Genomic DNA, 12331 nt, shown 5'->3' with positions numbered 1-12331 from the left:
ACCGGGACAAAGAAGTGAAAGATTAAGCACGAAAGGCAAATAGACTGGCAGGATGCCTTAATAAAACCATATGGCGAAACCGACATATTAACACTGAGATCAAATCAAGAATTTAAAGACCAACAATGACACATGCATCAGAAACAAGAACCGACATAGCTACTACATAAAGACTGCTAGAAACGACAGAAATGAGAGTACTGAGAAGAACTACAGGAAATATGCTGAGAGATCGAAAGAGTAGTGAAGAACTTATAAGAAAATGTAACGTACAGTGTATAATCGAATGGACACTAAATAGAAAAAAGAATGGAATAACCACGTAAGCATAATGGGGGAAACTCATGTGGTCAAAATTGCACGAGATAAACCAACTAACAGAAGTATCGGATAACCGCGCGAAAGATGGAGCGACGACCTTCCATAGAGGCAGGGGTGTAACAGAGGCATGCATGAAGCTCCATTGCGGGGGGCCCCAATATGTCAGGGGCCGCATCTTGTCTGATATATGAGACCATGAGAGCCAGAGTGGCCTAACTGATTTTAACATTACTTTACATAATTAAATAAAATGATCAGAAGCTAACAATTTCCGATTGTTTTAGTAGTTTTATGTTGACCAAGAATCATTATTGGTCAACATACAATTACTAAAACAATCGGTCATTGATAGCTTCTGATCATTTTCTTTGATTATGTAAAGTAATGTTAAAATCAGTTAGGCCACTCTGGCTCTCATGGCCGCATGTGTAAAAATGTGTTATTATTATATTATTTTACGCATAGATGAAAAATGTAAGTTGCCATGAACAGAGCATGAATACACTAGTAGCCCAGTAAATGACCGTTTTGCAGTGTAATATCAGCGCCACGACGGATTTGCTTGACAATTGGGATTTAGGTTCTACTTAACTTCAACTTCAAAGTTGGACTTGTGTCGTTGGTTGCTTTTACTTGGGGGGCGGAAGGGGTGACTCTCGGCGGTGAAAAACTTACTTTTAAAATAAGTCTGGAAATGGATAAATTAACTAATTCTAAGCAATTTTTGTTCTAAAATATTTTTAGCAAAAATGTAGCTTATAAAAAAACAAAAAAATGGAGTATTCATAAAGTATATCGACGCAGTAAAAGCAAAGTTGTAGCTCATGAAAAATTGTTTTTATTCGTCAAATTCCAAATCGAATATTTCAACGTGAAATAATCAAAAAGTAAAGCACTTTATGGGTGCTCAAGATTAGCTACGCTCAAAATACAGTTTGCCCCCTTTTTTTGGAAAAAAAAATCGTGAAAATCTCCCCCTATTTAGCACCCCAAATAAAATTAATTGTTAGCGCTTTACCATTTACATTATACAGGGTGGTTCATCTTATTCGCCTCGGTCTCTGTACGGAAAACCACTTGATATTTTAAAAAATTTTCTTCACAGAAATATACAGGGCCTTTAATACTACAACCTAAAAATAATGTGAATTATACAGGGTGTTCCAAAAAAGAGTGGTATATCAAAGTTTTATTTTTTCTTATGGAATGCCCTATATCTGATGACATTGTTGAATTGACCTTAAAAAATAAGCTATACTTTCATAAGGGTTCCCTATACCTAAATACAGGGTGTTTTGATTTATTTCGATTTTTATAAAAATGTAAGGTTTTAGAAAAAAATAAATATCTACGAATCTAAGAAGCAGTAACAAATTCTTTCTTGGATTTTAATAATAGACTATTTAGCATACTTAAGCAGATGCTTATTGCAACAAAATTTCTTACAGGGTGGTCAAAATATGAGATTGTTCTATTAACAAATTCAAGCTGTAATAACTTACTTATTTTAAATAGAACACCCTGTATCTTACTAGTCTATCGCGTAGAAAATTTACTTAGCTTTCAATTTGTATTAGGGTTTTCTATACCTATCTTTTTACAAGGTGGTCAAAATATTAGATTGTTCTATTAACAAATTCAAGCTGTAATAACTTACTTATTTTAAATGGAACACCCTGTATCTTACTAGTCTATCGAGTAGAAAATTAACTTAGCTTTCAATTCTTATTAGGGTTTCCTATACCTATCTAGCTTCATTTTTTAAATATTTAAAGATTTCCTAATTTGTAAGCTTTAAAAATTGGAATTAAGTACCTATGTCGTGGTTATGTACAACACATCACCAACACCGGCAATATACTTAAATATCTTAGTCAAGATAGTTTCATTAATAAAATTCACATTTTTATTACTTAATCACACAGAGTGTTCTTATTTTGAATGACATACTCGATATTCTATTCTTTATAATGGAAGATATTTAAAATCTCTTCAATTCCATGTTAACATTCTCAATACACATGTTATTCTGTAAATACCCATTTTTACATATTTTTGTACAATAGGCTCGTTTTCGTCAAAGTAGCCATTGCATTTAATTGTTTGTAATTGCGATTTAAAGATTCAAACAAAAAGTGGCGTTCTTAAATTCACTTAATACCCGTTGGGTTAAGATATGGAAAATACTTATACGGAATAAAATATAATTTAAATATCTTCCAGAATACGGCATCTAATATAAAATAAACTCTGATTACATGATAACAATGAAAATTTTATTATTAATGACAGTATCTTGTCTAAGTATATTGCCGGTGTTGGTGATGTGTTGTACATAGACACGACATAGGTACTTATGTAATTCTACTTTTTAAAGCTTACAAATTAGGAAATCTTTAAATATTTAAAAAATGAAGGGAGATAGGTATAGGAAACCCTAATAAGAATTGAAAGCTAAGTAAACTTTCTACTCGATAGACTAGTAAGCTACAGGGTGTTCCATTTAAAATAAGTAAGTTATTACAGCTTAAATTTGTTAATAGAACAATCTCATATTTTGACCACCCTGTAAGAAATTTTGTTGTAATAAGCATCTGTTTAAGTATGCTAGATAGTATATAATTAAGATCCAAGAAAGAATTTGTTACTGCTTCTTAGATTCGTAGATATTTATTTTTTTCTAAAACCTTACATTTTTATAAATATCGAAATAAATCAAAACACCCTGTATTTAGGTATATAGCCCTTATGAAGGTATAGCTTATTTTTTAAGGTCAATTCAATAATGTCATCAGATATAGGGCATTCCATAAGAAAAAATATAACTTTGATATACCACTCTTTTTTGGAACACCCTGTATAATTCACATTATTTTTAGGTTGTAGTAATAAAGGCCCTGTATATTTCTGTAAAGAAATTTTTTTTAAATATCAAGTGGTTTTCCGTACAGAGACCGAGGCGAATAAGATGAACCACCCTGTATATGTATTGTTTATATGATCTGTAACTTTGACTGGTTCGAAGTTCTTATTTTTGATAAAAATTGGTATTATAGTAGAAGAAAAAATTTTATTTTGGAAAAATGTCCTTTTTTTCAAAATAACTACTTATAAAGTATTAGTGATACGAAAAAAAACAGTAAAGAAATGTAGGTTTTGCTTTTGTAAATATTTTGTGTTTTATTTTGTTTTTCCCTAAGACAAAAATTTATTAAGATGTGGCTGTTCAAAATTTGCATACACTCGTGATTACTGAATCGTTCAAGCCCTTTCAAAAATAAGCACTTTGAACCGGTGAAACTTACTATGGTTTGTTTTTTAACCAAGAGGAGTGATTCAAATTTACCGCGCTGCATTGCTTGTTTGTAATAATTGGTCCAACCGCAGGCAAGTTTACTAAACTGTGATAAAATTTTGACACTAATGACATTTATCGAATTTTGACACTAGTGACATTTCATAGGTTAATTAAGTTATATCGCCGATTTTTGTGTTTTCTTTGTTATTCCTTTAATTTTTAGATTGTTAGTCTGCTTTTATATAAAAAGCAGTTGTTTTTAGAACTCTTTAGCGACGTATTATTATAATTTAATATTTATGGATTACCGTTGAGGGCCGACTAGATCAACAAAAAAAGATGTTTTTGGTTATTATTCTAGTGACTTTCTTGGGTGTGAATCTGTCTTTTTAGTTTACTCCTCCTGGTTAAAAAATAAACATTAGTCATATAAAAAAAGTTAAGTAATTTGTAAAGTGCTAATAATTAGTTTCATTTTTGGTGCTAAATAGAGAGAGATTTTCACAAGTTTTTTTAAAAACTTAAAAAAAAATTAATGAGCTTTCCCCGAAAAGTGCTTCATTTTTTGGTTATTTCATGTTAAATATTCTAGTTGGAATGTGACGAATAAGAACAATTTTTCATGAGCTATATCTTTGTTTTTACTGGGTCGATAGACTTCATTTTTTTTTATAAGCTACATTTTTGCTAAGAATATTTTTTCCGATCAATTACATATTTACTTTTTGAGTTATTTGCGAAAAAACCGACCGAAAACGTGTTTTTTTTAACAATAAACATTTTCACTCCTATAATAACTCTAAAAGTATTGACTTGACCACTTCGGTGGTGACACTGAGAATTATACGGTATCGCCGTATTTCATGTACATTTACTGGGCTATGACACATATAAGTTTTGGTTACACTAGTCGCATTTAGTAATTTTTTAAAGGGGCCCCATTTCCAATCCTGCGGAGGGGCCCCGACGGAGTTTGTTACGCCACTGCATAGAGGTATTCAATTCGCCCATGAGCAGATTTTCTTATAAAGAGAAAAGAGAGAGAAAAGAGAATCTAATAGCAGATATAAAACATTTTTAACTTTACTTTTTTATTACATAATATTGTTTAGGTAAAGATATTTAATGTCTTTTACTGTCATATTTTCCTTGTCATTCGGACGATTTTTTAAGCTTAAAGCCATCGATACATAATTCGCAAATATTTTACGGCTATCCCTATTTTTCTGTCTTTACACGGCAAATTACGTGTAGTAAAATTCACACTGGTATGGATGTGTAAACATTACTAGAATTTCATTCTAGTTGACAATGTCATCATTAACTTTAAAGAGATGGCTTTTGAATGTTCTTGGATAACTGTTATTTGTATAATTGCAAATTAATAATTCAGTTAATAAATGTGATAATTTTTTCACTAACTATGTATTCAGTGATTGTAATAATTTATATGTACAACAAAAAATAATACTCAATCGAGAAAAGAGGAAAAGTGTTAAAGTGAGTTTTTAATAATATATTGTTACTATGGAACGCTTACAATTTTGAACATCTTTAACAAAAAAATACTTGGATCACAGAATCGATCCTGATGTATTATTCTCTGCTTGGATCTTCCATAAATAATAAACAATAAATACCTTTTTATTAAGTTCACGTCTTAAATAAATCATTTATCAAATACACTATCAATATTATTTAATCAACAACTCAAAATATTCCCGATGTCATGTCAAATATTTAAAACTGTCACTGTCTTGTCATCATATTCTATTTGGCTCAGTGCGTTGTATGACAAAGATGGCGAATGTTTGATTTGGAAAATATCACCACGGACATGGTGTCCATTTTTTTCGAATCCTGAAAAAACTAATAAATATTTTTAAAAAATTTAAACGCCGAATGAAAGACTAAATTATTATCGAGGGCCGAAAGTCCCTTAAAAAAAATAAACATTTTATTTTGAATGAGATATTTGAAATTAAAAATCACACTACATTTTCTCTTAGTTTTTCACCCCTGTAATTTATTAAAATAAACATTGTAGAAGTTTTCAGGGATTTTCGGCCCTCGGCAATAACGTAATCTTTCATTCTGCGTTTAAATTTTTCAAAAATACTTATTAGTTTTCTCAGGATTCAAAAAAAATGAATCCCCATTTGAATAGCATTGCAGCCGAAAATACGTACCCATCCCCTTAATTTTCTGATTCTAACGATATAATGATAATAATACGATATTTTCTTATTCTAGGGTGAAAATCCCATCTACAAACAAGCTACCTCGACGTTCAAGAATCCTACGTACGCCGGCAAAGGTTAAACAGCAAATCATCTTAGTAATTTTTGAAATTAAACTGCCATCCGCAGCGGAGCACCGTGATATCCGCTATCTCTTACTAATCCTTTCCATCTAGACGACTTCTTTTAAATCCAGTGGTGTAAAATATGAACGTAGCTTTAACTTGAATCGATCCAGTTAACAAAAACAAGAAGTTTGTACATATTGTTTCGCACGAAACAGAAAAACGGGAGATCGGCTAATTTTTCGTACAAGAACGTTGATTTTCTAAAGTTTTTATTTTTGGAAAAGTATGTGCAATATTTAACACATTTAAAATCATGTTTTGTACAGTTGTTTGTCTTTTGACTCCTGTTCCAATTTAGTAACCCATAATTTAGTATTTTTAAACTCGTTTTAACGTGTCTTTTGTGTTTAGTTTTGGAAATTTCTGGCATAGTGATCTACTAACACTTACTGTTCATTAAATCTTACTATTATTTATATTTTTATGTTTTAAAGTCGTTCTCACATTTTTTTAAAAGATCGATGATATATTGAATTTTAAAAATCCAAAAAATCACTGGAAAGCGTTTACACCTTAGAGAATTTTAATATAAAGTTGGTTATTTCTTCGTTTGTTACACCTAAACGTCATAAGTAGTGTTTATTTGGAAATTCTCGTTTTTTATTTTAACCTGTTGGTAACCTTACCTCATTTAGGTTCCTAATTTGTATATTAACCAATTGAAATGTTAAGGAAAGCTTTAGAAAATTGATAGTTCTTACTAAACGTAGCATTTTTGTACTTAGTTCGTATATATTTGAATACACACTCGTGTTCGATGTATCCATTTAGCTAGCCCATTCCTTTCCCGTGCCATAACTAAAATTAGACTTGGTCGTTAGTTTTGTTCCTTCATAATCGTTGCAATAACTATTTAGTACAGTTTTATAGAAATTTTTAATCAAAATTATAACTAAGTGTTTAAAGAAATATTCTTTGGGTGTTTGAAAGGTATTACACTATCGAAGTCATTGATTTTAGACATTTTAAACAGGAAACCGATCAAAAAATATTTAAGTTATTGTAATTTTAACAGGGTCGATAGTACTGTGCCGAGCTTTCGACGTCCTTTCCGGGGTCTCGGTCTCCTGAGACCCCGGAAAGTACTACGCTACTCACTGCACTAGTATCTTTTCGTTCTCTTATTCCCTAGCGACCATTTTTTCCGTATTATCGATCAATACTTTGTTTAAAACTCAGCTTTTTCATGCAGATATACCTTTTATTACCATTTAGTAATATATTCTAGGGTTTCAAGGTGTATAAAGCACTAAGAATGGCGTATTATCGCTTGAATGGTACTAAGCCGTTAATTTTCGCACTTTATTTCGCATTCTTTCTATTTTTTATCGGGTTCATTACTGGCGTGGTTTAGAGTTTTCTGCCAATATTCATACTTTCATATTAATAGTATGTACAACATAAACGAGAATATTTTTAAATTATAACTAAAATCGTTGTGTAATACCTTTCGTATCTCATTTAGAAAAATGATTTTGCAAATTATTACGATAATAATTGTTGATCTGCATTATTAAAAATATTTTGTATATTTTAAGTTTGGCAACTTTTTTTAACAATTTTGGCAACTTTTTTACTAAAATGTGACGTAGATCTGAATTATTTATTTACATTTTATTTTTTTTTTAACTTTTGACGAATCTGACGATATTCTATTTTACATAAAAAAAATATTGTGCCTACTGCAAGTGTCTTAATTCAACTAATTATACTGATGTAGTCACCCATTTTTCATAAAGGCTTTATATAATACAGCTATTATTATAGCTCAGAAGAGGGCAATTTCTGGCTTTCCGGTCGTTCTCAAAATACAGATTTCTGAGGTGGAAATGGAGACGTCAACTATAAGGAATTTTCAAGTAAAATTAAGGTTTAATCGCGTTAAATAAAGTATTAACATCGTCTTAAGAGTATCGAAATCTGGAAGAATAGCCCTGGTACCTCCTGGTATAGATGAATTTATTCTGACATTGAATGCGGCATTGAATTTTATACAATTTTTGTAATATTTATTATCTGAATAAAATTAAATTTATAATAATATTTATTTATGAAAAATGGATGACAGAATATTTTTATACATATATTTTTTTAAAATTGTTACTTTTACTTATACAATTAACTTTTTACATCTTTAACTATAGGTACAGATAGAATCTCCAGTTTAAATAAATTACTAATAAATGTTCAACTGTCAAAAATTAAAAATTATACCTGGATACGAATTTTTTTATATGTATAAATACTCTTTTTTACTTAAAGAACTAAATTCACTATTAACTGAAATAATTGCTGAACCAAATGCGTTTTATCCAGATGTGACTGTTTAAATGGAAGAGAAAGACGATTTAGGTCCACTAAAAGTGCTTTTATGGAAAGACCTGCAAATATCAAAACAGGCTGTTGTAAAAGGAGAAGTTACAAATAGAGAGGATGTTACAAAAAATACACTCCAAATCATCGAATTTTACAACTTTAAAATAGTAATCTAGTATTTTCCATTAATTATTATATCGTGGAAGGAGTCCAGATTTTAAACAATTCCTTTAATATCCAAAAACACTATCCATTACTTTTCCATTGGACAGAAATGATCTTACAAAAAACGAAAACCTTTACATACGCCAGTCAATGAGAGCAAGAACAGAATATTACCTCCGAATTCTATCCTACTGCATGGATTTTGGAAATAGCCTCCACATATCTCGTACTTCAAAGTCTATCCTATGTACTATGGCGCTTTTTATCTTACGTGCGGTTCCCACCCCTTCAAGGGGGTGGAAAATTTTTTGGTCAAAAAAAACCACCTAAGTCGCTAAAAAACCTAGTTCTACGCAAAAACTGTTCTATAATTCTTTTTGAAAACTCAATACTTTTTGAGTTATTCGTGGTTGAAAATTGGCCATTTTAATTGAAACATAACACCTTTTCGGACGGTTTTTGCGAATACCTTAAAAACTGTCCATCTAGCTAAATAAACTATATGTAACATTTTTGTAGCTTATAAAAAAACAAAGACTCATTCCTTCATAAATCTTCTAGTTCTAATACAAAAAGAGATATTATGGTAGGTGAAATGAGTTTGTTTTGTTGGTGCATGCTCAGATCGGTGTATTCAATTTGAAATAACAGAGAAACGGTCGATTTTAGGTGTATAATTCTACCAATACCTTTTGTAGTGCTTGAAAATACCTTTAAAAATAAGCAATATTAAATGTCGATTACATTCAAATTAAACGAGATATACTGCAAAAAAATTGATGACTAATGTATTTTAAGAAAAAATCAGAAGTATATTTAATCCCTCATCCACCAGAATTTAAGTGATCGTTTTCCTTCTACGATACCTTTTACTATAGTGTTGTTTCTATGTTCAGAAAGTTGGACGGATTTAAAATGAATAGTTTTTGAAAAAAATAGGATCAAATTATAGAGCGCATTTTTAAATTTTCTTAAAAATCTTCATTTTTCTCCATTTAACTTGAAAATGATAACAGATACGAAAATAAAATACCGTACAAAAATGTAGGGTTTTTTAATTTTATTTTTAATTTTCATTACTATATCTCTATTACTATATTTTCAAGTTAAATGGAGAATGAGGAAGATTTTTAAGAAAATTTCAAAATGCGCTCTATAATTTGATCTTATTTTTTTTAACCATTGATTTTAAACCCGTCTAACTTTTTGAACATAAAAACAACACTATAATAAAAGGTACTGTACAAGGAAAACGATGCATTTAAATTTTGGCTAATTTATTTTAAGAAAAACTGAGAAGTATAATTAACCTAGTATATTTATCTCGCTTAGTTTGAACGTAATCAACATTTAAAGTGCTCGTTTTAAAGGTCTTTCCAAGAACTATAAAAGATGTTCATAGCATTATACCCTTAAAATCGACCTTTCTCTGTTATTTTAAGTTGAAAACATCGATTTGAGCATGCACCAAGAAAATCTCCTTTCACCTACTATATCTCGTTTTGTGTTCTAGCTAGAAGATTTATGAAGAAACTAATCTCGTCGATTTTTCATAATCTACAAAAAAGTTTTATATAGTTTTTTTTGTTAGATGCGTAGTTTTTAAGGTATTCGCAAAAAACCATCCGAAAAGGTGTCATTTTTCAATGATAATGGTCAATTTTCCACCACGAATAACTCAAAAAGTATTGCGTTTTCAAAAAAAATATAGAACAGTTTTTGCTTAGAATTAGGTTCTCTAGCTACTCACGTGGTTATTTTGACCAAAAAATTTTACACCCCCTTGAAGGGCTGGGAAACGCCCCAAAATAAGCGCCATAGTATATAGGGTAGACTTTGTTTCTTGAGCTATTAAGAAGGTAGAGGAAGCAGCAATTCGAAAAAGAATAATAACAACCAAACCTATTTTTTACTGACACTTTTACATTACCTTGTCAAATTCACAGTTGTGCCAACATTACAAAACAGTGCCATCTATTGCCTTACAACTTAAAGTATATTTTTGACATATATTCAACATTTATTAGTAACATTAGTACTTAAGTAATTAAAGTCATAATATTAGAATTTTTATTTACTAAATTATTTTTCTTGTATTATATTTGTAAAATTTGATTTGCACGAAAGCTTAACTGCCAAATATCGATGATATGTATGTTATATATAAAACGTATAGATAATTTTTTTAACTTGTTAGCATAACATTATTTAAAAACTTATTTTATTAATGATGACTGTTAATTGATTGTTTAGATTTATTAAAAGTGTATAATAAAAAGATTTGTTTTAATATTTTAATTGGTGATCTTATTTCCGTTTAATTTGAGACATTTATTAGATAGATCCAGAAATGAGAAGGCCAGGGGCCTGATTGATTCTAATTCAAATTTCGACTGAAAAAAAGTCGCTTTCAATATGGCGACGTTGAAATGCGACTGTGCGAGCCTTGTGGATTTTAGTTGAACTAACGAAATGACGTCACGAAATAGCGACTATGGAAATTAATAGCGACTCCAAAAAAGTGGTTGATATTATAATTTCGACTCGAAATTATTGTGACACGACACGGACATGAATGAATGGCGAATGGCCCGAAAGCGAGGTTAGGTTTAGTTTAGGAGATGTGTTCTGTTTTCTTGCAAGGAAAACTAAAGCAAAAGGTATTAATATGGCTGGGTTTTATGGAAATTTGCTGGTTTTGGAGGAATTAGATAGAATAGTATTAAATTTGTAGTAGCGGATAGATACACTTATACGACCCCGGTGTAAGTCAGATCTATTTCAGGGACGCGACCCTGCTCACGCAAGCCATGGCTATCCCCCAAACCCAAATAGGGGAGGTCATGTCCCGATCCAAGTTTCCTACCAAATATCCAAAAATCCTTTCCGATTATCCAACCCACAGGAGTAAACCTAATGCACCAGAAAAATCATTGGGGAAGGCAACGGGAAACCACTCCAATTATTTCTCCCGAGTAAAGTTAACATGGCGCAATCCAAACATAATCAGAGTATTACTGATCATGGATCTCGGAAACCAAGATCCGGCAGGGAAGGGTGCGCACCAGACTGTAGGGCCTTCCCGGTCGTCACCACACGAAACCCCTACAATTTAAAAAGTACGACAACTTTAAAGATGTCTAGCAGTACAATCAGATTAGGCACATGGAATGTTAAAAGCCTCTATGCAGCAGGCAAGCTCAGTAACTTAGTTCAAGAGGTTAAACGCTTAAAAATTGATATAATGGGCATCAGTGAGCTCCGCTGGCCTGGAGCGGGAACATGTGAACAAAATGAAGGCACACTATACTATTCTGGAAGTGTAGAAGATGACGTACATCATAGGAATGGAGTTGGCATATTTATAACATCTAAATTCAAGAAATATGTAAAAAAATTTGTACCTGTAAATGACAGACTAGCGATACTCCAATTAAATAGTAAACCATTTAATGTCAATGTTATCCAGATATATGCCCCTACTTCAGAAAAGAAATATGACAATGATGTTGAATCATTCATTAGTCAATTAAAACAGACACTTAACAATCTAAAAAGGAACGAAATCGCATATATTATTGGAGATTTTAACGCGAAAATTGGTCAAGGACGAAGATCTGACCTGATAGGTGGATATGGACTAGGGGAGAGCAATGAAAGAGGCGATAGATTATACCAGTTCTGTCAAGAACATGACATGATAATCGCAAATACATGGTTCAAATTACACAAAAGAAGATTATATACATGGAAGGGACCAGGAGATAACTCGCTTCATATAATTAGAAATCAGATAGATTATATTCTAGTAAACAAGAGATTTAAGAATGGTGTCAAGAGATCAACGACATATCCTGGTGCAG

The 12331-nt window shown here is 31.1% G+C and overlaps 1 protein-coding gene across 4 annotated transcripts in view; it reads left to right on the top strand.

The window, feature by feature from the left end:
- Positions 1-10766, top strand: part of LOC114333326 (integrin beta-PS) — a 167892-nt gene extending 157126 nt beyond the window's left edge. For all 4 annotated transcript variants that reach the window (XM_028283185.2, XM_028283186.2, XM_028283183.2 and 1 more), the window contains exon 14: positions 5873-10766. In XM_028283185.2, coding sequence (XP_028138986.1) covers positions 5873-5941 — 69 coding nt within the window. In that variant the 3' untranslated portion in view covers positions 5942-10766. The remainder of the gene's footprint in view (positions 1-5872) is intronic.
- The last annotated feature ends 1565 nt before the right edge of the window (positions 10767-12331 follow it).

The sequence above is a fragment of the Diabrotica virgifera genome, chromosome 4, assembly GCF_917563875.1.
Source record: "Diabrotica virgifera virgifera chromosome 4, PGI_DIABVI_V3a".
In the NCBI taxonomy this organism is placed as follows: Eukaryota; Metazoa; Arthropoda; class Insecta; order Coleoptera; family Chrysomelidae; genus Diabrotica; species Diabrotica virgifera.
The sequence above is the reverse complement of the archived record's forward strand: the minus strand, read 5'-3'. Positions and strand labels throughout refer to the sequence as shown.